We start from the raw sequence: 25,836 nt of genomic DNA on the forward strand, positions 1-25,836 counted from the left end.
AGGACCCATCATGGTCACATTTATGTGTCGCGAACGGTATGTAATTTTTGGGAATTTGCTATATTTTTTTTTGTTTTTTTCATTATTTCAAATGATTTTCTAATTCTTTAAACAAATGCCCACATTTTTTCCAAAATCATTTCAGCAATTTTCCACCAAAAAACAACATAAGAAATAGTGAAAATAAAATAGCTGATCTCTCGTGGTGTGAGCTTGTAGATCGTCTATTTTCACTATTAAATAGGGCTTTAGTGGTTAGTTCATAATGCATTTGTGTAAGTTTGTGTCCTCAGTGTCCTGACTCCAGAGACAGGATTTATCGAGCTAAAGTTTAGGAAACACTGGTTTATGATGCCTCTATATGTAAAAGGTTCTATGTCTGCACAATGAATAAAAAAAATCTAAAATGTCTCATTTATGTAATTGTGAAATTGGCAATCAGTTCAGACATCTTGTTTATATTTTGTCTTGGGAACATGGTACCTAAATAATCAGGATTATTGTTCAATTGATTGTAAATTGTCGCTCACCATGGGAGCATATTGCATTTTCATCATGCAAAACATATAGCCTTATAGGGCCTATCATGCAGCCTTTAGATAGATGCGTGCGCGCGCGCGCGCACACACACACACACACACACACACGTATTAAGCTTAGCTGTCAGTATACTTCAAACACTTGGTACAAAGTTAACTTACTCTACTTCTGATTTAGAAAAATGTATCTCATCTTTATAGGACTCACTTCCACAAAAATATGGTTGTTTAATAATGGATTGTATATTAGTTGTGTGAATAAATACATTTGGATTGGATTGAACCTGTGGTCTTCTGAGTCTTCTCTGAACATATTAGTAGGCCTAGCTGAGAGTCAAATTGTTATCATATTCCTATTTCAGGGAATGGGAGTTAGGTATAGACATAACTTTAGCTGTAGGCTTTGTTCTGTTCTGTAACATTTGATCATAACACTAGACTTCTGTTTTATCAGACACTGTTTATCTGAAACTGAAACACAGAGTGAGTGTGGAGAGAAATGGTACCATAATGAACATTAGTGAGGACCAAAACATATATTACTTTAATATATTTCAGATATTTATCTGTGGAGATGTTTTGTTTGTTTTAAACCCAGGCTGTCTGTGTTGTAGCAGTGTTGATTATAAAGGCATTGTCTACTGCGCCATCATGTGGTTATTGTTTGCATCACCCGTGCAAAAGATAAATAAATAAACCGAATCGACCCCATAGCCCGGAGAGCCGGTCGCGCTATGATTGGCTAGTTTGGTTGTTGTCTTGGCTCTTCACAGACATAAGTTATATTATATTATTAATTTTTTTAGCCCCGTTAATGGTTGTGTGTGATGAAACGTATTATAGATTTTAGCCACAAAAATAAACAAAAATAAAAACAGTCAATGTATTACAGTAAGTTTCAAGACTACTTGAAACTTTACATTACATTTCTGTCCGAAGTTGCTTTGGGAGAAAATATTGTCTCCAAGACAACCAACTAGCCAATGGCGACACGTCCGTCCCTCCGAGCTATGGGGTTTAAATCCTACCACCAATATCCATTCGGCCACTATCAATCGATCAGAGAGTGGAAGATGGCGGTGGATTGCGTCTGTGGGACAAGATCGATCGCCGAAAAACTCGATTGACTTTATTCCAACAACAACTGTGGGAGAAAACAGCTCTTAACAACGTGTGCTAGAGCATCCGAAGCCGTGAAAGCTACGAATATAAAGAGGTAATTCTGTCGCTCGTCTCGACTAAAATGGCGTTTTAAGCCGACTAGGAGAACGAGGCTGTTACAATGACGGGGATAATAAAAAAGGCCCTGTGTTAGAAGAACGCGCCATCTTGCTGCTCCACTGCATGCAGAGTCCAGGCACACTAAATTAATCCCTGATAGAAAAGGCACAAGGATTGAGGAATTGTAATCAATCGGTTGCATTGTCAAACCAAAGTGTTTAAAGTTTAGGAACATTGCAACCTGAAATATCACAAATTAATGTTTCCTATTCGATATTACAGTGTAAAAAAACCATTATGTGCTCTGCCCATCGACGCGTGTCGCCTTGTTGACATTAGTCTTAACTCTTAAACCAAGACCATGATTATTATCACAATCACTGTGACTGTGATCATCATTGACATAGGCTATACAATGTAATGCTCTCTTTTTTCTGTTTTCTGGTATTAAATTAATTTACTTCCATCTTTATTCTTACATAAGGCTTAGCTAAATTGTTGGTGATATTTCTGTCATATTGATCACGCCTTGGTCTAGCCCTAGAATCTATTTTTTTTCATCTATTTTAAAATGAAAGGATTGAATGAAGGATTGGAGTTTGGAGGAAAACGTTTGAGAACCATTGGCATAGCTTAGTAATAGTACTAAACACAGCAACATACTTGTAAAGAGGATGCATAGATTCTCCATAAATACATTCATACATCAATATGAGTTATTTGGATCTTGGAAATGGGCCATATATTTCTTAGAAAGTAATGGTGAATTGCAATGATGCAAATAGCCTGCATCCTGCATCCTTAGACCCACTAAATTCAGAAAGGACGCAATCATGTCAAAGCAAAGTTACTATATTTACCCAGGGTATCTGGGCTAAGCTCAAGAACTTGTTTCCAGCCAGGCCCTGCTCATAGAACATTTCATGGTAGTGGTTCAATGCCTTGCTCAAGGGCACTTCAGCGGTGGTAATTTTAACATGTCGGACCGCTGATTCGAACTGGCGACCTTCCGGTATCAAGACCGCTCCGCAATCCGTTCGGCCACCGCTGCCACTTGTCACACTACTGGTCCTGGGATGCAATACTGTACTGGGTGTACTCACACAGTAGTAGGCTACTGTACTCTAATGTAGGCTACTGTACTCTAAGTAGAACTCATAAAATGTTGCTGGGACCCATCTAAAAGACCACCCCTGGGTCCCTGGACTCATTACATTGAAAACCTAGTCACTGGAATTGTCCATTCTACTCATCATAGAGTTATAATGACATACATTAACATTCTGTTAAATGTCCCCATCTTCTGAACACAACGGTAACATCCCACTTCTTTGACTGTCAAGTGTCAACATGTTTCCAGAACCATCTTGCCGATCAGACTAGTCCAAAACCCCCTGCAGGAGGATGGACTTCCCGTGGCACAGCGGGAAGGTTCTGGAGCAGCTCAACCACCAGCGGCAGCTGGGCCTGCTGTGTGACTGTACCTTTGTGGTTGACGGAGTGGACTTCAAGGCCCACAAGGCGGTGCTGGCAGCCTGCAGCGCTTACTTCCGCACACTCTTTCTGGACCAGAAAGATGTGGTGCATTTGGACATCAGCAACGCAGCAGGTAAGGACTAGGGATGGGCAATTAATCGGTCAACACATAGTATCGAGTATCGAGTCTACGTCAAAATAATATATCGTTTATCTTATTTTATAATAATTATGTTGAATAAGCCTGAAAAAGTATTTTGTGATGATGAAGGATGATTCTATCAGTGTTTTCCGGGGAAGCTTTCAAAAGAGTCAACAAGTTGGAACATTTTAAAATAAAAATACTATACATTCAAGCTGTTTATGTTGGGATATGGGCCAACATTTAAAAAAACAGTGCATCCCTAGTTTTGGAATAAAGAGGCATTGTTGCGTTGTTTTTTTTCAAATTCAGTGTTTTGGCCAAAGGAATTTTGGCCATTCCTTTTTCAGAATGGCCAAAATTATTATAATCTTTTTGATACAGAATGAGATCATATCGACATCGATTATATTGGTTATCGACTATAACATCAATTCATTATATCGGATATCGATATCGGCCAAAATGTCTCATTGGTACATCCCTAGTAAGGACCTTGGATTAGGGTGTGAATGTAGAGCAGTGATTCTCAACCTTTTCAGGCAGTGACCAATATCAGAGCAATATCACCTTAACACTACTTACTTTACAGCTATTCACCGCTATACACCACTGTAACTGAACCTCTCGTGTGTGTGTGTGTGTGTGTGTGTGTGTGTGTGTGTGTGTGTGTGTGTGTGTGTGTGTGTGTGTGCGTGTGCGTGTGCGCGTGTGTGTTATTATTGAAGGTTTGGGCCAAGTTCTAGAGTTCATGTACACCGCCAAGTTGAGTCTAAGTCTGCAGAACGTGGACGATGTGGTGGCTGTTGCCCACTTTCTCCAGATGCACGAGATCGTAAATGCTTGTTCTGCCTACCAGTCTATAGCGGTGCCCACAGCCCCCCCTCCCTTGGCAGCACCGGACGCTACTGCTGGTGAGTGGAGGCTTCAACATTTTTTACACACACAGTAAAATCCCCAGGGGCATGAAACCATGGCTGATTTTGTGGTGCCTGTACAGGTTAAAAACCTCCAGAAGGACAAAGACATGGCAGGCTAGTAAATAACACAGCCGCAGCTAATAAAATAATGGGCGTTTTAGAGATTTACAGTAGGTGTGCCCAGAGCCATGGGTGTGCCAATGTACAAAAACATTGAAGCATGGATAGACGGTAGTCAGCAGTATTGTCTATGATTGCACATTGGCACACCTAAATCGAACACACCCTGTATTTAAACGTATTAGCTGCAGCTGCGTTGCATGCACGGAATGCCCGATATTGCTTGTCCCTAATAATTATCTCCGTCCAGCGCTTCTGCTTCAACAAAGAAACAGCATTCATACATTGAGTCATGCCTTTGATAACAACCATTATTTCAAATGGTTAATTTGTAGGGGTGCACGATTATGAAATTATGACGGATCTCCGATTATTTGCAGGGTCATATATCTGCTGATACCGATTCTGACGAATTCCGATATTATACGGATTATGCTTATAAATACACAAAACAAAAGCGACAGAGCCATTGACGGTCACATTATTACTGCGTCATCAATATCTGTGAAAATAATCTGGATTATTTTGAGACCGATCCGAAACCCGATGCACCGATTATATCGTGCATCACTATTATTTTGGCTACATTTATATACTATACTCTAACTGGCACTGTTTTTTTCTTTTCTTTTTTCACTTTCTTTTCACGACAAAAGAGAACTTGGAGGGCGAGTGTAACCCGGAGCCTGAGCTGTCGGAGGAGGCCACGCGAGTGGATGAGACTCCGGTCACAGAGAACGAAGCAGCCAAAGTCATCCAAGAAGGCTTGAAAGAGGAGCCTGTTTGTGATTCACCGCCTGCTCCCACTGCTCCCAGCAGCCCCGTGAAAACGCACTCGGTACGAGGACGACCCCCAAAAAGTGCCACCCCCGCTGCGCAAAACAAACCCACCACAGACAACACGGAAGAAACCGTGGCAAAAGATCTTCCTGAATTTCAGGATGACCCCTCAGACGCCGACTACACACCCAGTCAGTATTTTCCGTTTAGACATCATTTTACTACCTGTTTTCATTATGTGACGTGTGTGTATACGCACGCACGCACGCACGCACGCACGCACAGAGAAAGAGAGAGATTTGTATGTACGCTCATGAATATTATATTATCTCGTGGCAATCCTAATTATGTGTGTATGACAAACTAAACTTTCTTTATTTTATTTTCTATTTTATACTAGAATCACCCGTTAAGGCAGGCAGGTCGTCCTACATGAGCTCTCGAGGGAGGAGAATTAGAAGGGCTCCTCGGCGAAACTTCCCACCCGGTGAGACTGCCATTAGTAACTATTCAAAGCCCTTGAACAGCATTTCAATGAGAAGGTGATTTAATTGGAGGAGCCGGGGGGGGGGGGGGGGTTGTCAGTTTTCAGTGGTAACTAAGGTATTACTGAGGTATTTATACTTTACTTGAGTATTTCCAATTTCCAGTAGACGTCTTCTACTCCACTACACCTCAGAGGCAAATATTGTACTTTTACTCCACTGCTTTACTGCATTGTACTAGTTACTTTTTAGATTTTGATTATTATGACAAAACATACAGTAACCACTTCAGCCCTACAGTATATACATTTCGGCCATTTGAAAATAGACGATCTACAAGCTCACAATTGCGTCGCATTGCGGCGCATTGTGAGCTTGTAGATCTGCTATTTTCAAAAGACTTGAGAAATGAGATTCTGCATAATGACTACTTTCTACTTTTGGTGCATTTTGATACCCTGGAAATGTGGAACTCTGGACTTCTACTTGTAATGGAGTATTTCTACATTGCAGTATTGATACTTTTACTAATAAGTAAAAACATTTGAGTACTTTTTCCACCACTGTCAGTTTTATATCGCATCCATGTGCTCACCTTGTCGTGTAGACAACGACTCGGACGAGGAAATCGCTCAGAATAAGGAGGAAAGGAAAGCGGCGGAGGCCCTCGGGGAGGCGGCGTCAACGGAAGGAGAGGACGGTGTCACGGAGGACGCGGCCGGAGGGGAGGCCGACGACGAGGTGGACGGCGAGGAAGACGGCGAGGAAGACGGCGAGGAAGACGAGGACCTCGACGACCTGACGGAGACGGAGGATTCGGGTAGCGGACGAGAGCAGCGGCAGGGACAGCCGGGAGCCATCAGTAGCCGGTCCGAGTCCAAGCCTTATAGCTCCGTGACGCACAAATGCGATGTGAGGACTGCATGTATACCGTATGCATGTGATCAGTGGTGGAAAGTAACTAAGTACATTTTGCTCAAAGGGGAATACCACTCATTTTCAACATTTTACTATGTCATTAATATACCTTAGAGTTGTTGTGTGGAAATAATAGAAAAGTCATTATGAAGTACATCTTTGTGATGTACTTCATAATGTTACAGACCTCCAGTTCTATGCAAAACAGAATGGGGCGAATTTTTTATTATTTCCACACAACACCTCTAAGGTATATTAATGACATAGTAAAATGTTGAAAATGAGTGGTATTCCCCTTTAAGTACCATTTTGTATTTCTACTGTGCTAAAGTATTATCAATTTCCAATACTTTTACTTCTACTCCACTACATCTCGGTTCCAAATATTGTACTTTTACTCAACTTTAGGTACGAGTTACTTTGTTATTACTTTATTATTACAAAACATACATTAACCACTTCAGCCCTATAAGGCCTATATACATTTTGCAACGCATTGTGAGCATGTAGATCTGCTATTTTCAAAAGATTCTTCTACACATTTGAACCATTTGAAAACTTGAAATGAGACATTCTGCATAATGAGTACTTTATACTTTTGTACTTTAAGTGCATTTTTATACTTATACTTTTGTACTTTTACTCTTGTTTATTTTGAATTCTGGACTTTTACTAGTAACAAAGTACTTCTACATTGCAGTATAGATACTTTTACTTTCACATTACTTACTTAAGTAAATAATGTGAGTACCTTTTCCACCACTGCACTGTGGTTATGATGACTCTCTGATTTGTTGTCGGACAATGGCTTTAGAGACGGATAATTGTTATGGTAAATAAATAACCTGGCCATGCTAACGCTGGCTTCTTTTCCAGGACTGCGGCAAGAAGTTCACTCACACAGGCAATTTCAAGAGGCACATCCGCATTCACACGGGGGAGAAGCCGTTCAGCTGCCGTGACTGTCACAAGGCTTTCTCGGACCCTGCTGCCTGCAAAGCGCATGAAAAGACACACAGGTGTGGCCTTGTTTTAATCAGTCTTCCAATTCATAGGCATCCCTAAAATGATGATTTGCACAGATTGTTAGTTTTGGGAATTGAATCCCATGTTTTCCTCACAGTTAAGTCATTCTGCCAACTCCCACATCCACTTGTATTGCAGTCTCTTGCAGCTACTGACCCCTACTTACCTTCGATACCTGTGACGTTGCTAGCCGCTTCTTTTCACCTGCTGTAAGTGGGGAGTTTCACCAGGAGGACATGTCATACAGTAACGCATGCAAAACAACATGCTATCCCTCCCAGTTAAGCTCTCTACTAGTGCAAGAACATAGTTCAAGTTCCCCACCTCCTGCCAACGGGCAGTTGTGTTCGTCAGAGCGCCTGCCAAGACGGAAGCATAGCGGAGGACTCAAGCCCCTTTTTCTATAGCATCTGTTTAAGTGTAACCCGTAGAAAAGTTTATTGAAATAATAATCATAATTTCCACTTGTCGTTGCCTCCTAGTCCACTGAAACCGTTCTGCTGCTCCACCTGCGGCAAGAGCTACCGCCAGATCAGCCTGCTCAACCTGCACCGCAAGCGACACACGGGCGAAGCGCGTTACAGCTGCGAAGAGTGCGGCAAGCTCTTCACCACGTCCGGCAATCTGAAGCGGCACCAGCTGGTGCACAGCGGCGAGAAGCCATATATCTGTGACTTCTGCGACAGGGCCTTCTCCGACCCCACGGCCAAGATGCGACACCTGGAGACCCACGACACCAACAAGGGGAACAAGTGCCCGCACTGTGACAAGCGCTTCAACCAGGTCAGCGGGTCAAACTGATGGAGCTCACTGTGCCATTAGAGCTTAACATTTAGTTAATTGTCTGTGCCTTTTCAAGTTAATTTATGCCCTTATCTGGTTATTTATGCATTGTTTTTTTTGCAGATGGGGAATTTGAAGGCTCACTTGAAAATTCATATAGCAGACGGTCCTCTCAAATGCAAAGAGTGTGGGAAACAGTTTACCACTTCAGGTACGATTTTATGGAAAGAGCAGAATATAGTACATTATATCAGTGGTTCCCAAACTTTTTAGGTCGAGACCCTAAAGATAGATTAGACGTTTGCCCAGGACCCAAACTACTAGTGAAAATAGCAGATCTACAAGCTCACAACAACGCGCCACTTCGCGCCGAGTTGTAGATCAGCTATTTTCACTACTTCTTAAACATTTGTTTTCAAATGTATGGAATTTTTTACAAACCTAATTGAATTTTGTTTTTAATTCATGAAAATGTTTTTTGTGCACGAAACTGTTCTGATATAATAATAGTCAAAAACTAAATTTAGGTAACACAAAATAAAAGGGACCCATAAAAATCTGTCCACGACCCACAAATGGGTCCCGACCCAGTGTTTGGGAAACCAAGAACTAAAAGAAAGGGAGAAGAAACCTGCACCTGCAGAAGGACAAAAGCAGTCGTACTTAACCATTTGTTTTTATTTTTTATTTTATAGGAAACTTGAAAAGACACTTGCGCGTTCACAGTGGAGAGAAGCCCTATACCTGCATGCACTGCCAGAGAGCCTTTGCTGACCCCGGGGCCCTGCAAAGACATGAACGCATCCACACAGGTACTTCAAATTTGTCATTTGTCAAGAAAAAAAAACGTATCCATTCCAGTCACGTTTTGCATTCAGTATCGACAAGGGTCTGCATTCCACTCTGTCGCATCTCATTCATCTTTGCAGGAGAGAAGCCCTGTTTGTGTGTTATCTGTGGCAAGGCCTTCACCCAGGCCAGCTCGCTTATTGCCCATGTCCGCCAGCACACAGGAGAGAAACCCTACGTTTGCGATCGCTGCGGAAAAAGGTCAGATTCTTCACAGACAGAAAGTGCTGTATGAATGGCCATACATACATATATACAGTGTTGGGATAGTTCAGTTCACAGTTCAAAATTTTAAAAATGAACTAGTTCCGTTCATAGTTCATAATTCAACATTTTGAACTAAAGTTCATGGTTCCAAAAAATGAACTATTTTAGTTATTTTTAGTTCCCCCCCCCTCCCCCCCCCCCCCCCCATACGTTGCTGAAAGCTATTTGTCAAAAGTATTGCCACAGCCCATACAGAACCACAGATAGCAATTATTGTATCCGTTTTAACACTGAAACTATGTCAGATTAATCTTCATATCCAATTTTGAATCCTTATCCAAATAGGGTTTAAATTAGCATTGAGGGGACAGGCCTCATATATATATATGTGTGTGTGTGTGTGTGTGTGTGTGTGTGTGTGTGTGTGTGTGTGTGTGTGTGTGTGTGTGTGTGTGTGTGTGTGTGTGTGTGTGTGTGTGTGTGTGTGTGTGTGTGTGTGTGTGTGTGTGTGTGTGTGTGTGTGTGTGTGTGTGTGTGTGTGTGTGTGTGTCTATGAATGTTTGGCATCCAGTCTTTAGCTATCAATAATAAGTGTGCGTGTGTGTACTAGTTTGTGAACAAAGCCACACAAATGCAGTCCTCATGGACATGCAGTGCATTTAGCCAAATTGAAGTAGTGAGCATTATAAATACTTCATCTAGAAGCAGATAAAGTGTTTCACAAGAACGATGTTGATTAAGAGATTAACAGGATTTGCATGCACAGATTATGAGCTATGTTTCAAACTGTCATAATGGGTTTGTCTATTTTGTAATGTCACGGATGAGTTGTGATTGGTCTACTTTTGAGGAGACAAAGATATGTTACAAACAAGCCCTGAGTTAGATGGATTCGTCTTTAGCCACTCTGTAAAGCTGAGGTTTTACCCAAGGAAATCACTGAGGTTTACAGTGACAAATGACCTAAAAATTCCTTGAAGAGATTCTAGAGAATTTCACAGAATTGTGAGGTTGTGATAATAATAGAACACGTGTCATGAGGCTTTCCAAACCGGAGTATGGCAGTTAACCCCTTATCCACAGATATAAACGCCATCTTTCCCATAGAGATTTTCAAAAGTATTTATATAAATTATTTTAAGCCTGGAAGTTCCAGGCTGGAACCAAGCCATTCAGGCTCCTGGTGAATCATGACCATAATAAAATGGATTCTGCCGCAGAATATATGAAAACTGCAAAGAAAAGGGTATTATTTATTAAATATAATATATAATATAATTTAATATTCAAATATTTTTTTGACACACAATCAAATGTTTTATGGTGGCCGCCATTGCTATGCCCTATTTTGGACATGGCAAAAAAGATGTAAAATAGTTATATTTTTTCTTTCTTTCTATCTTTTTTGCTCACATGTGGTGTCAGATGGCGAGTCGACACGTGAGCTTAGCTTGTAGATTGGCTATTTTTTTAAAGGTTAATCTGGTGTTTCAAGGGTTTTGTTTGTCATGTCTATACAAATGAAGTAGACCAAGAGTGAGACGCCTCTTCTTCTCTCATTGGACAGGTTTGTCCAGTCTAGTCAACTTGCCAATCATATTCGCCATCATGACAACATCCGTCCACACAAGTGCCAGATGTGCAACAAGGCATTCGTCAACGTGGGAGACCTCTCCAAGCACATCATTATTCACACAGGTACTGCCGACATGTATACAGTCGTATGGATCATTTTAAATGTTGCTTCTGCTATTATACTCTGGGGAAATTACCTGAGACATAGACATGCGTACGACGACTGTGAACATTTAAGATGACCCCTGATTCTTCTGTGTTGTACGTACAGTAGCTAAGGGCAAATATGACCCCTGACATTTCTAATTGCACTGAAATTGGAGGGAAAGGGGCAAATATTCACCCCTATTATATCTGATCTTGTCAGTGAACATTGAGGATGTATCCCTGTAAGTAAGTACCCTGTGCAAACGGTACTTACATATTTATGGACAGGGATACATTTCAAGGGCTATACATTTAGACACTTCAGACTTTATAAAAGCACATTTAAAATGTATAAACTGCCCACATATTTTATGGAAAGAAATGCCCCTCAAAAAGTTCTCAAAGTTACGACAATTTGAATTACTGCCATTCAACCAGCCTATCTGATCTATTCTTGAAGAATAATTAGGATGAGCCAGACATTGTAGTGCATAAAGATTGGGAACAGAGGAACCAAGCTTTAGAGCTGAGGCCGATCTACAAATGTCTTCTAAATCAGTAGTTATAAATACTTTTTAAGATTAATAAAAATAAATAAAAAATAACAGATGTACAAGCTCGCAGCGTGGCAAGAAGAGCTGCGCTGTGAGCCTGTATATCTGCTATTTTCGAATATTCAGCGCACATTTTAGAAAATGACGCTTTCCCAGTTTTAATGGGTTAAAAAAGAAAGAAAATCATCTTTATTTCCCCTCTGCAATCCCCTCTATTCTCCTCCACGCTCAGGAGAGAAACCCTTTCTGTGTGACAAATGCGGCCGCGGGTTCAACCGCGTGGACAACCTGCGCTCCCACGTCAAGACGGTGCACCAGGGCAAGGCGGGCATGAAGCGGCTGGTGGTCGGCGGGAGCGAGATGGACGAGTGTGTCGACGACTACGCCGGCGCGTCCTGCACCTCTGACAGCGAGATCAACATCGTCACGGTGACCACGGAAGACATTGTCACCCTGGCGACGGAGGCCCTGGCTGGCAGAGCTGTAACACATCTTACAGGTCAGACTGTGTGTGTGTGTGTGTGTGTGTGTGTGTGTGTGTGTGTGTGTGTGCGTGTGCGTGCGTGCGCGCGTGCGTGCGCGCGTGCGGATTAAAGTTCTCAGTTGCCACGACTGATTTCAGTCATTTGGATTCCATAGAAGCCCGTGTGCGTTAGCCTGGCTAATAAGCCAGACTAATATCACACAACACTGTCGCGGTATATCAGTCTGGGCTGGCTCCACTTGGATTTCATTTCCCGGGGAACATTTTCTCTTTGACGCAATTGGTCAGAGCTACTGTCAGTCAAAAGTCTCAAGCATTGAACGTCACTGTACCAAAGCCCGCCTATATTGCATACCGTGTCCCGATTGGTCCGACCTGTTCTCTGCTGTAGGAAAGAGGCGTGCTACTGAGCCTCGCCAGACCGTAATCCGCTGGTAGGCAACTTTTTTTTGCCAACGGCTGATTCGGTCTGGTTTATTAACCAGGCTACGTGTGCGTGTCTTCTGTGAAAGCATGCTGCGCAAACGGAAATAGCCGATCTACAAGCTCACAACATGTCACGCTGCGATGTGTTGCGGGAGACAACACCCATCCTGCTCTCATGTACTTTTGGGTGATGAGATTTGGTGTGCGTGCGTGTGCCGTTTTACTTACTCTTGCAATCTGTCCATACACAGTGGTTCCGGTGACTACCTCCGTGTCTGCAGACGAAACGGAGGCTTTGAAAGCCGAAATCACCAAGGCTGTGGAGAAGGTGCAAGAAGCAGGTGAGTCGTAGGGAGACAACATGTCTCCACCTCAACGACTTGAATCCTATTCTGGGCCTCTACAAGCTCACAACATGTTTTGAGCTTGTATTTCGGCTGTTTTGGTGAAGAGATTTGGTCTAGAGTGTAGACGGTACAGAGCAGATTCCGATCTCCTTTTTCAAATTAACACTGGTTATCCTCATTTTCAACATTATTTCTTGTTTGTTGGAATAATGTTCCATTAGTATTCATAAAACTGAGCATCTTCTGAGAGTCTCAGAAACGCTGCACGTTGCGTGGAAAGGTTCTTGCACGTCATTCACTGGATCGCCGGGGTCAAAGTGTGTGTAGCCTGCTGCTAACGCTGACGTCGACCTCTGTCTGCAGCAAAATGGCGTCGTTGACAGCAGTCACACAGACGGGCCAGTAATGACACTGGAGTATAATGTGTGAATGTGAAAACTACAAACCGTGATATTGTCATTGTATGTTGTGATGTTGACTTTATAAAATATGCATCGGGTTGATTTAATTGCTGTGTGGGGTGTGCTATGCTTGTGCTTGCCCACAAAATGCATCATGGGAATTGTTGGACCACAGAGAAATGCTGAAACAGTTGGTCGGTTGAATCATAAATATTGTTGTACATTTTGTACAACAATATATGTACAAATACATTACATACAAATACAATACATTTTGTCAGAATTGTATTGAGAGGATGGCCCCTTAAGATGCAGCATCTCGTTTTAGAGGGGGTCCTATTCATACAACTACAACATTGCAGCAGTGCAAGTACACAGTACTAAAGACACATAGGTGCAACATGACATACAGTACAAATACACAAGACATACACATACAGGTACAGTTGGCTTGCTCCCCTTCTCCCACCCACACCCCGACTCATTTACCTAATGGAGAAAACAGTAAAACGGTTGATAATTTTGATAATTATCAACCGTTAACTGAAAATGCACATCAAAAGTCATAGTGTCCGTATGCATGAAATTATTAAATCATCACATAACAATAAATAACCCCCACCACCAAATTAGCTCTATAGATGTACATTATCTAATAGTAATTGATGATTTTCTTTCTTTCGTTGCATATTTTTCTCCACACAGACCCCAACACTCATATCCTGCTTGCTTGCGACTCGTGTGGCGACAAATTCCTGGATGCCAGCTCTCTGGCTCAGCACGTACGCATCCACACAGCTCAGGCCTTGGTCATGTTCCAGGCGGACTCTGACTTTTTCCAGTACACCACGGCAGCTGTTGCTACGACTGCCCTGGGGGATACCGCCGCAACCTGGACACCCACCACCGCACAGGTCATACAAGGAGGGGAACTAATCTTCCGCACCCAGGAAGGCGAGGGAGTGGCAGTGGACGAGGAGGCCCAAGGAGAAGGGAGAGAGGAGGGAGAGCCCCAGGAGGAGGAAACGGAAGCAATGGGAACTGAGCCCAGAACGGGAGGGGAAGACGACACTGCTGTCACTGAGGAGGAGCAGCAAAGAGAAGAGGGGATGGAGTGTGAGAGCGAGTCATAGAGTAGCAGCACTTTTAGGAAGTAATATGAGAAAAGAGCCAATTCAAACTTCAAACTGGGGTAGTAAATGGAATGAGTTGCAGCAAATAATTATAATAACATTGTCTTAAGTTAATGCTCAGTATACCGTCAGAAGTCAGTGGGGTTTTTTTTACCTACAGGGTAATTTACATTTACATTACATTATTCAGCCATGAAATGTATTGTACATTTATATTTCTGTGGTTTGGCAAATATAATTGATTAAGGGGTGCCTGCCTGGTGGCTCATATGCACAGACCATTATTACCCATTTTGAGCGTGAGGATCCAAGTTTGAATCAAGGTTATTATTATATTTTATACAATTTACTCGTTTTTGTTTTTTTCTTTTTCTTTTCAATTTGAGGTTTTGTTTTAATTCGTTTTTAAAGTTTGCTAGTTTTGTTTGTTTGGAAAGGGTTTATTTTTTTCATTAGTTTATTTGTCGGGGTGAGATCCAAATAGGTCAGAACAAGTGTATTTTATATCCACCCAAAAATACTAGTGCCAGATTAAAACTAGACGTTTTCTCAATTATTTTAGTTTTGTAAAAACACAATGCCGTTCCAGTTAGAAACCCTTTATTTATTTATTTATTTTTGTATTTCGTTTTCATTATTTCAATAACCTTAGTTTGAATCTGACCCTGTCACGCATGTCTCTCCTCTCTACCCTTGGTTTCCTGTCTCTCTACACTGACCTAAAAATCTAAAAAAGAAAAACATAAAATTGACAAAAACACATACAAAATATATATACATAATATATATTGATTCATGGTGGTGGCACAGAATTCTAGATTCTTTACTAAGTTAGTTGTTTTATAGGACATGTTATAGGGCATAGCAGTGGCGGCCATTTTCTGGCTCCATCGATCCAGACCCCATTCGTCGACCCCATTTAACATTTCCCATAGAGATTGGCAAAAATATTTATATAAATTATTTTAAGCCTAGAATCAAACCATCCAGGATTCTATACAATATTAATAATTGATATAAATGTTTTTGGAAATCTCTATGGGAATCAGAAAATGGCCTATAACTTAGTGTATTTATTTTGTATATTGAAATACAGACTTTGACATAATCCTGGATATAACTAATTCAACAATATAAATGGGTAGATCGGATCACGAAGAGGCATTGTCCTGTGTTATTTTTCTCCGTTTATTTTCTTCAAATGGTCCAAATACTAAAATACTCAGTTGAAAGTATTTTCATGGAAATCAAAGTGTACAGAGAGGCCATGTACTGTACATTACTAGTAGGACAGCCTCCAGAAGTCTTGTCATGAGCATGTCATGTGCTGCTGGCAGACATTTTAAATGCTGTGCATGTTGATTGTTTTTGTTATGTGTCCTTCAAAGAGCTCTTAACGTAGTAAGCTTAACATAAAATTTGCTAACATACGTTCACTCCAACTCGTGTCCAGAATAAATGACTTTTCCCTCTGTGGAACTTGTTACAATTGTATTGTATTGATGTATTTATTTATGTTCAACCAAGTGTCTCTAGCAAAGATGTATTTACATATTGATTCCTTCCTGCAATAATTTCATGATTTACCACACCTACTATAATCCACAGATGGGCAGAATCATGTACTTATAGCCCTGTTTGTAGGCTACATATTTGAAATGCAAATAAAAAATATTTTGCCATGAAGTTCAACTCTCAAAGTACATTTTTATTACACTGTATTACTGCATTACATATTACATTTATCACATGTATTTGTTCCAAACACATACTATGGAATATTTTGCCATTATTCCTTACTCTCAAAACAACTCTCTTTACTTTTACACTTATTATATTATAATAATACTTATTATATACTGGTCTACCTTTTGGGCACCCCTGATCTACAAGCTCACAATGCTGTGACCTTGTACCATAGTAGATCTATTTTCAAATGATTTGAATACATTTGAAAACTTGAAATGGGACATTCTGCACAATGAGTAGCCTACTTTTTACTTTTGGTACTTCATTACATTTTGATACCAATACTTTTGTACTTTTACTCAATTTTGAATTCAGGAATTTCTACTTGTAACAGACATTTTCCACCACTGGTATTTTGATTGATTTAAATATTTATTAACAGTTTGCAGAATTACAGTACATTTCAAGCACAACTCAATACAAAGACTGTTAACTGTAAGTGGACGACCCAATAAAGCATTGCACTTGTTTACAAGAGGGTCCACCTTGTTCAATTCATCAAAACATTTAGAGACGTACAAATAGACACTTCTAGCCAAAGAACAGAACAGGAATTCATCAGGAATTCAACATATAGGTGAATATATTCATATATTTAGAGTAGACTATTGTATGTCTTTATTCCAAGGACCACTCGATACTACATCGTTAGAATAAAGCTTTCATTTGATTGGTTGAACGGCAGCCCAGGGCGACTGCCGCGTTCTCGCACGCCATTGGCTGGATCGCCGGGGTCAAAGTGTGTGAGCGTGTAGCCCGCTGCTAACGCTGACGTCGACTTCTGTTCTGTCTGCAGCAAAATGGCGTCGTTTACACTGACAGCAGCAGTCTCGCAGACGGGCCGGTCCAGTTCTGCTGCATCATTATCATCACCGTCCAGAAAACGCACAGGATCCATGGCCGTGCGCACACGGAGGTCCGCAATGTGCAGCAGCGGGGTGTTGCTGGTGCTGCTGGCGGCCATGGTGCGCTCAGCGGCGGCTGACGGGAGGACGCTCGTCCTGCTGGACAACATGAACATCCGAGACACCCATTCAATCTTCTTCCGCAGCCTGGCAGGTAGCTGCTGTTGCCTATAAACTGTTGTTTTATATAGCACAATAACTGTAACAGTTAACTGTGTGGCTATGTACGGCTGTTTTCGGCAACGATTACCTATTATAAATGATAAATCATCATCAGGCTACCACCGTGAACTTCCCCAATGCATCTATTCCAAGACTGTCAGGGTCCAGGAAGTATATCTACCCGTCTCAATGCATGAAATGAAATGAAATCTATATTTACCCAGGGTATCTGGGCTAAGCTCAAGAACTTGTTTCCAGCCAGGCCCTGCTCATAGAACACATTCCATCGTAGTGGTTCAATGCCTTGTTCAAGGGCACTTCAGCGGTGGTAATTTTAACGTGTCGGACGGCTGATTCGAACTAGGAACCTTCCGGTATCAAGACCGCGCCGCTATCCGTTCGGCCACCGCTGCCGCATCTGTAACTTCAATAGTGGCAACTGGCAGGAATACGAAGGGAGAACTAACTCTGTTTGGGGGGACAACTAGGCACTGTTTTAGGTGGAAACTGGGCATATCCCCCCCCCCCGTTTCTATTTCTAATCAACCGATGGGGAAGAAAATGAGACGTATGTGTTGCTTGCTAGCATTCTGTGTACAATGTTTACAGCATGTGCATGTTGCCTTGAGCTCTATACAGATTTATCCAAAGCACACTTTGCAAACGTGCCCAGTTCTCCCACTTTGCAAAAGTGCCCATATTTATCTTGTATTTGTGGAATAAGTACTCTTTAAGTACTAACAAAAAGTAGAAATAAAAAGGGACATGAATACGTATGTTTTCAAAGCTGTACAAAATGTAGATGAGTACAGTACAGCTGAAATCTCGTTTTCCTTTTCAGACCGTGGATTTGACCTATCATTCAAGACAGCAGATGACCCCAGCCTGTCTCTTATCAAATATGGCCAGTTTCTTTATGACCATTTGGTCATCTTCTCACCATCAGTTGAAGGTAAATGTCCTTAGACCCCTAAATCAACTGTTCTGAGCTTCTATTTGTATATATAGCGACAAATGTTAATACAAGGATTCATTTAAGACCGTATTCCACTTTTTTCTTTTCAGACTTTGGCGGCAACATCAATGTAGAGACCATCACAGCCTTCATCGATGGCGGCGGCAATGTCCTGATCGCTGCCAACTCAGAGATTGGTCAGTTTCCTGTTGCTTTGGCCACATTTAAGGCCCTTCAAGTGTGTGTGTGTGTGTGTGTGTGTGTGTGTGTGTGTGTGTGTGTGTGTGTGTGTGTGTGTGTGTGTGTGTGTGTGTGTGTGTGTGTGTGTGTGTGTGTGTGTGTGTGTGTGTGTGTGTGTGTGCGTGCGTGCGCGCGCGCGCGCGTGCGTGCGCGCGCGCGCGCGTGCGTGCGTGCGCGCGCGCGCGCGCGCTCGCTCGCTATTATTTGTATTGCGCACATTTAGTTAAATCTTTGGTTCTGTACAGTAATATAATGTTCATCCTGTCGTCTATAGGCGATCCTCTGAGAGAGCTGGGCAGTGAGTGCGGCATTGAGTTTGACGAAGAGAAGACCGCCGTCATCGACCATCACAACTACGACGTGTCCGATCCCGGCGAGGTGCGTAGAATGTGGCGTGCATTATTCTCTGCTGCCACAAGATTGATCCTGAGACAACATGAAGGCCTCAGATTTGTCTTGGATGATGTATTGAAAAGAGTTTTCTGCTTTTATGGTCTGTACCAAAGGATTGACTGAAACGTATCCCTCTCTGCAGCACACCCTGGTTGTTGCTGACCCAGAGAACCTGCTGAAAGCTCCCACCATTGTAGGCACGCCCACCGATAAGCCAATTCTTTTCAAGGGCGTTGGGTAAGTGTATCACTAAAAGATTACACAGTATAATCCTGACTGGTTACATTTTTACACTCTCTCAGACTCGACAAAAGGATAAGTTAACAAACGGTTAAAAGGGTTCTATTTGATTACATTTGTACACTCAAGAGTTCAACTCAACTCAAACTTTATTTATAAAGCACATTTACAATGACCACGGGTCAACCAAAGTGCTGTACAAGGTCTGATTTAAAAACAAGTATAAAATGCTAAATGGTGCATTTATATAGCGCCTTTATCCAAGGCGCTTTACATAGATTGTGCATTACATTCACCCATTCACACACACATTCATACACCGATTGCGGCGGAAGCCATTCAAGGTACCAACCAGCACATCGGGAGCAATTTGGGGTTCAGTGTCTTGCCCAAGGACACTTTGACATGTAGCCAGGAGGAGCTGGGATTCGAACCGCCGACCCATGGATCATTGGACGTCCTGCTCTACCTCTTGAGCCACGGTCGCCCGTATACTACGGGAAGACAGATTGAATAGGCAACAAAGAAAACAACCCAGGCTTTTTACGATCATTCAGAGTTAAAAACCAGGGAGAAGAAATAAACGGAGAGGATTTTGCTGTGTAGAAACTAGAAATGAGCAGTGTTATTGATTTACTCACAATAAACCTTGTTACCCCCCCCCCCCCCCCCCCCCCCCTCCCTTTTTCCAGCATGGTGGCAGACCCAGAGAACCCTCTTGTTCTTGACATCCTCACTGGCTCCTCTACCTCCTACTCCTTCTTCCCCGACAGACCTATCTCTCAGGTAGTAACACTACACTACACTTTATCTTCATTAAAACTACAGCTTGTGCAAATGAACCATGCTGGCGTCAAATCACGTCATTGTCTATTCACGGTTCCGTACATAAACGAAGACCAATTGTGTGTCTAGGTAGAACTGTTCCATGAAGAAAGAGAGTGTGGTGGCAATTTCCTGATTCTTAAATGGAGCTACATTTGGTGTTAACTGTTAAGTGTAAAATAAAAGCATTGATATTTCAAAGCAGTTTGCCTCTTAATGACCTTGTGGGTGGTCTCCACAGTACCCCCATGCTGTTGGCAAGAACACCCTGCTGATTGCTGGCCTCCAGGCCAGGAACAATGCCAGGGTGGTCTTCAGCGGATCAATGCAGTTCTTCAGTGATGCTTTCTTCAACTCGCCAGTGCAGAAGGCCACGCCTGGCTCCCCAAGGTAAGACCCCTCTCGCTCCCACTGGTCAGTGGAAGCTGCTATGCACAATACTTTCCTATCTGTCCCATGTTTTGCCTTCAGTGTCTATAATAAAGATATTCATATAGCACTTTATTGAAAGTACTATATATGTGTCATTTAAGCTGTGTTACTAGCATAAATAAATGGAAAACATCCGCTCTTGTATTATATATGTTTGCTGCTTCAGTCTTTTCTGAAATTACTTTCAACAGTTCCTGCAGATATGCCCAGGTTATTATTTTACAGGAATGTTCCATATTTAGTTGGAACAAGTCAACAAAAGCACCCTGGGTAGTGGATCTGGATAGCAATGAATTTAACCCCATGGCCTTTACAGCAATGTTGACATTGAACAGTCAACATTCTCCGCCATTATCAAAATAATCGGCAATGGAGATAAAATATTTATACCCCAGCAGAAATTCAGAAGGCTAGCAGCTCTTGAATGTCATTTATATCAAAGATGCTAATTACTTCACTTCACAGAAAGGAACTGTTTGGAATAACGTGTTCCTTCCACGCGCTACATCAGGTGTAACGGAGCAACCTGGACACTCATGCATGAAGGAAGCACGAGTTCAAGTCTGTTGGTCTCCCCAGGCTAGCGGAGGGTGTGTAGAGCCCAGGATCACAATAGATAATTGACACAGGGGTGAAAAATGGGTTACAAAATTGTGGGGGGGAAAAAAAGATGCTAATCACTGTTTGCGTACCACTTCTTTAAAACCATTTATAAATGGCTTCATAGACCATAAAAACAAGCAAATTGTTACAACCAGGTAAAGTATTGCAATTAAAACATGTAAATCAAATCAGCCACACTGAGTCTAGGGTCTACAGACAGGGGGTGTTTGTTTCCTTTGAATGTGCCAATAAAGTCTGTTTGCCAATTACACGGTCATGGTTGGGAATGGGATACTTATCTCCTCCTCATGGTGATAAATATAAATATGATCAAATATCTTTTGATAGGCACGAGCAGACAGGAAACATGGAGCTGGCCGAGGCACTGTCACGCTGGGTGTTCAAGGAGGCGGGAGTCCTCAGAGTGGGAGCTGTTACCCATCATACAGTGGGAGAGACCACTCCCCCTGCAGCGTATACTATCACCGACCTGGTGGTGAGTTCCATACACCCGTGATTCTCAAACACCCAGCTTGGTATGCAGGGAAGCTGGAAGTACCCTCACTAAAAACGCCGGGACAACGCTCCACACGTCCCAAACTCTTCTCCCTTCTGGCCCCAAAACTGTGGAACGCACTTCCCGTTGCAATCAGAACTGCAGCATCACTCCCGATCTTCCGCCGTAGTTTGAAAACCCACCTTTTCAGACTCCACCATGGCCCATAGCACTTACCCTACCCCCTTAGACAGCACTTTTTTAGACTTAGATAGCATTTGAAACAGACCTATAGCATGGCATGTAGACAGCACAATAACAGTACAGCATAGTATAATATATATGTATAGCTTATATGTATAGTGTCATTATATATAGATATGTTCTAGTTACGTTCTTAGCTTATGCATGTTTCTTGATAAATGCTGTTTATATATATGTGATGTATTCCCATGCTTTTTGTTCTTGCTTAATGTAAATCGCTCTGGATTAAGAGCGTCTGCTAAATGCCTAAATTGTAAATTGTAAAATTGGTATGCATAAAGGCCCCCCCCCCAAAAAAAATGAGGTTACAAAATCGAGGGAATAATTTTTTTTTTAATCCATTTAGACCTGAGGACGATTCTACAAATGTCTTCTAAATCCTGACAGTTTTCAGAAAAATCCTATGTTTCTATATCAGTCATTCCCAAACATTTTCATGTCAAGGACCCCCACAAATGATATGTAATTGGCCTCCGACCCCCATCTCAAAATATGTTGTTCCAAGGACCCCCCAGAAGCAAGTATTTGAGTTGAAAATGTTTGCTCTGAAAGAATATATATTCAAATATTTGCACCACATTTTCACGATTTTTCAAAAATAGCAGACCTACAAGCTCTACCTACGAGCTTATGAGCCTATGAGCTGGTATATCTGCTATTTTTCAATAGCTAAAGTATAACATAATGCTTTAAAACACCAAATGGGGTTCCCGCCCAAAATAAATTAAAAGACGATGCTCTGAGTCTGAACAGAGATGTGTTGATTGATTTTTCTGTTCATCTGAATGTGGTCATCCTGAGCTTTTCTTCAGTTTCCAATAAACGGAGAACTCTTCCTTCACACAGGAGTACAGCGTCGTGATCGAGATGCTGGTCGACGGCAAGTGGGTTCCCTTCAACGGAGACGATATTCAGCTCGAGTTTGTGAGAATCGACCCCTTCGTCAGGACATACCTCTTGAAAAAAGGTATGTGGAACTATGGTTTTGATATCAGAAACGTATCTCCGCATATTTCAACTTTTTATGTTCTTTTTGTAAATTAATACCTGGACTTTGTCGTTCAGTGTCACACAAGTAGCAATAATTAGTAATTACCAAACCTACAAGCTCTCAACATGTTCCATTGTAAGCCTGCAAACATTTTGAAAGTGAAAGTGCTTAAGTCTATTTTTAATTTAATCATTAAAGTATGAACAAGAACTCCATAATAATGACTCCATCAGATCCAAAGTTACACAATTATGACTTCTAAAATGTCATTTCAACAGGAGACAAATACAGTGTCCAGTTCACGCTGCCTGATGTGTATGGAGTCTTCCAGTTCAAGGTGGATTACAACAGACTGGGATTTACACACCTCTACTCATCCACTCAGGTACATGACATAATAACTTTATTTTTATTTTTTAATGGGTTTTTTTTTGTGGCTTTCGCCTTTATTTTATTTTTTATGGAGGGACAGACAGTAGGCTGACAGGAAATTTTAATTATAAAGTGCTTAGACAATGGGAAACGATCACATACGACGCATGCTAAAAAGAAAAGATAATAAATTGGTAATGTGGAACTGAATTGATTCATTTTTATTGTCTCAATGGGCGCCCACTGGCCTAGCGGTCCAGGCGCATGCCACATAGGCTCTGGCCTGTGTTCCCGTTCATGACGACCTTTTCTGCATGTCTCTCCCCTTCTCTCTCCCTCCCTCTTTCCTGTACGTCTTCACTTGATACTATCAATAAAGGCGGAAAAGCCAAGAACAAATCTTTAAAAAGACTTTTAGCAGCGACACTGAGCAAGTTCTGGCAATGAAAATGATGAGAATTCTGGAGTGTGGAGTGAAAATGAAACCACTTGTCCTGTACTGACACAGATAACCGAACAAATCGTTTTAATATTATAAAAGATAACAACCGACAAGCTCACAATGCGTTGTTTTGCGGCGTGTTATGAGCTTTTAGTTGGTTATTTTCACAACTTTGTAAGTATAAAATAGGGATTATGTGGTTAATCAGACTAACTGATTTAGTCGATTATGAAAAAAATCTATTCTAATTCTGTCAAGTTGACAGTCGCAGCCCTGCTGCACTTTATCCTCATTTTATTGTATTTTGCACCGTTCTTGAATATTTGACCCACATACTGTACATGAATCTATGTAATCATCAATATGCCGGGGTGCCCGCTGGCCTAGTGGTCCAGGCGCATGCCACATTATAGGCTCTTGCCTGACACCGTGTTGCGTGTTCGAGTCCCGTTCATGACGACCTTTGCTGCATGTCTCTCCCCCTCTCTCTCTCCGGCCAAAAACAAATCGGGAAAAAAAAATCATCAATATGCCATCGCCACATTTAGTTATTTCTTGCAGGTATTGTGTACTTGGGGAATAAAGATTTATTTTCTGAATATCAGAATTGTTTCAAACATTACCAAAGTCAACAAATCATATGTCCTAAAATTGTCATAGAAAAGCTAAATATTTAGGTTTCATAGTATTCGAGTGCAGGGAGACTGGGAGAGTAAAGCTGCCCTTTTGTTTTCGATTATGGTTTATGCTGTACATGTTTTCGTTTGCCTACATTAATGCGTGCCTGGGAAGAACCATAATATTCATCAAAGAACCTCGTTTAGACTGCCAAGCAACTAACTTCCTTATGGTTTCCTTCACCATAGGTGTCCGTCCGTCCACTGCAGCACACTCAGTACGAGCGTTTCATCCCCTCAGCCTACCCGTACTATGCCAGCGTTTTCTCCATGATGGCAGGACTGTTTGTCTTCAGCATCGTCTTCCTACACATGAAAGAGAAGGAGAAGTCTGACTAAAAGCAGAAGTGTTTGGGGGGTGGGGGGGGGGGGGGGGGAGAGAAGAGTAATCAAAGTCAAAGAGATTGTAAATTTGGCTGTTTAGGACAAAGGGGTTGAAAATCGGGGTGCTGGTTGCTTGATTCCTCTGGCAGAGACTTGAAGGACTTGCAGTCTTTGTGAAAATATTGTTTCTGTTTGGTTGTGTGGGATATTTTGAGTTGGGTTTGGAGGCGAGACAGGTTGGTCAGCCATTATGTGCCATGGTTGGTTGAGATTCTTTTTTTTTTTCACGTTGTCAATTGCAATTAATGTGTATACAAACAAAAAAACACTCACATTTTTATTCAGTTAGGATTGTGGCTTTATTCTGGATAAAAGGATGTGGTAGAAAGCACTTATTTTTGGCACATCTCATTCAATTAAAATGAAACTTGGATTCCTACTTTTTTTTTTTTTTTGTGACCAAGTTTTTATTAAGCATTTTTCATTTTCATTTCAAATCCCCCATCGCCCCACCCTCCCCAAGGTTCCACTTATCGTTGCAACAAGAAAAGACCTTTCATCAGTTAGTTCAACATTTTACAGTATATAGGCATATTGGCTGGTAGACTTAATAAGATTGAAAGGTGGGCATACATTACATACATACATACATACATACATATACAAAATATGATATTATAGTTGTGCTTTGACCTTTTCTACCGCATCTGTAAGTGCTTCAATAGACTGCCTTTTTGCTCCATTAGCTCTCGCAATTGATATTTCCAACCCTAATACATTCAGAAATAGTATTTTCCATTTTTTTACAGAAAGGCTATGAGGAGGTTTCCATCTAGACACCAGGAGATTTTTTGCAGCAGTAACTCCAGCAAAGAATACTTTTTTTTGTGTGACTGGTAAGGAGAGTGTGGAGTCATCATTTAACAACAAAATCTGAGGGAGACATGGTACCTCGATTTCAAACAATTCAGATAAGGTCCTAGCTACTCGAGACCAGAATGTCTTGACCCTGGAACATTCCCAAAACATATGCATATATGTGCCCACAGTTCTCAATGGGCACAAGGTGCATACAGGGTTTGGTACTAATTGAAGTTGACAGCGTTTTCTTGGAGTTAAATAAAATCTGTGTATTAGTTTATAGTGCATCATCTGATGGTTATAATTGCGAGATGTTATAGTAATGTTGTTCCACACTCTCCTCCAATCCACATGTCCATAATCTTTCAGGTC

General features: G+C 41.6%; 2 protein-coding genes across 5 annotated transcripts; both read left to right on the top strand.

Moving 5' to 3' along the window:
* Nucleotides 1-1,613: 1,613 nt before the first annotated feature.
* On the top strand, nucleotides 1,614-16,219 carry zbtb17 (zinc finger and BTB domain containing 17). Of its 4 annotated transcripts, none has more exons than XM_079527965.1 (15): nucleotides 1,614-1,755; nucleotides 3,104-3,369; nucleotides 4,107-4,292; nucleotides 5,075-5,389; nucleotides 5,599-5,685; nucleotides 6,291-6,595; nucleotides 7,478-7,620; nucleotides 8,110-8,410; nucleotides 8,534-8,621; nucleotides 9,106-9,222; nucleotides 9,340-9,460; nucleotides 11,034-11,164; nucleotides 11,975-12,241; nucleotides 12,904-12,993; nucleotides 14,106-16,219. In XM_079527965.1, the coding sequence occupies exons 2-15, from the start codon at nucleotides 3,165-3,167 to the stop codon at nucleotides 14,531-14,533; spliced, it is 2,784 nt and encodes a 927-aa protein (XP_079384091.1). In that variant the 5' UTR covers nucleotides 1,614-1,755; nucleotides 3,104-3,164; the 3' UTR covers nucleotides 14,534-16,219. The 4 variants fall into 4 exon arrangements, with proteins under 4 accessions (XP_079384091.1, XP_079384093.1, XP_079384090.1 ...); XM_079527967.1 differs by having other exon boundaries at nucleotides 3,121-3,369; nucleotides 11,975-12,265; nucleotides 12,934-12,993; XM_079527964.1 differs by having other exon boundaries at nucleotides 3,121-3,369.
* An 801-nt stretch (nucleotides 16,220-17,020) lies between these two features.
* Nucleotides 17,021-25,042, top strand: ddost (dolichyl-diphosphooligosaccharide--protein glycosyltransferase subunit (non-catalytic)). The gene is made up of 11 exons (XM_079521608.1): nucleotides 17,021-17,341; nucleotides 18,191-18,301; nucleotides 18,415-18,501; nucleotides 18,819-18,922; nucleotides 19,080-19,174; nucleotides 19,870-19,963; nucleotides 20,244-20,392; nucleotides 21,386-21,533; nucleotides 22,644-22,764; nucleotides 23,067-23,173; nucleotides 24,469-25,042. Exons 1-11 carry the CDS (start codon nucleotides 17,083-17,085, stop codon nucleotides 24,616-24,618), a joined length of 1,425 nt encoding a protein of 474 aa, XP_079377734.1. The 5' UTR covers nucleotides 17,021-17,082; the 3' UTR covers nucleotides 24,619-25,042.
* Nucleotides 25,043-25,836: the final 794 nt, after the last annotated feature.

Source organism: Electrona antarctica, assembly GCF_951216825.1.
Source record: "Electrona antarctica genome assembly, chromosome: 2".
Taxonomy (NCBI): Eukaryota; Metazoa; Chordata; class Actinopteri; order Myctophiformes; family Myctophidae; genus Electrona; species Electrona antarctica.

Bases quoted from the DNA above. Each gene is read 5' to 3' on its own strand.
- ddost (XM_079521608.1), top strand. From the start codon at position 17,083: ATGGCGTCGTTTACACTGACAGCAGCAGTCTCGCAGACGGGCCGGTCC. The intron at 18,502-18,818 runs GTCAGTTTCCTG...TGTCGTCTATAG, and splicing joins CGCTGCCAACTCAGAGATTG to GCGATCCTCTGAGAGAGCTG. The intron at 19,964-20,243 runs GTAGTAACACTA...TGGTCTCCACAG, and splicing joins CCGACAGACCTATCTCTCAG to TACCCCCATGCTGTTGGCAA.
- zbtb17 (XM_079527965.1), top strand. From the start codon at position 3,165: ATGGACTTCCCGTGGCACAGCGGGAAGGTTCTGGAGCAGCTCAACCAC. The intron at 9,223-9,339 runs GTACTTCAAATT...TCATCTTTGCAG, and splicing joins ACATGAACGCATCCACACAG to GAGAGAAGCCCTGTTTGTGT. The intron at 9,461-11,033 runs GTCAGATTCTTC...CTCATTGGACAG, and splicing joins TGCGATCGCTGCGGAAAAAG to GTTTGTCCAGTCTAGTCAAC.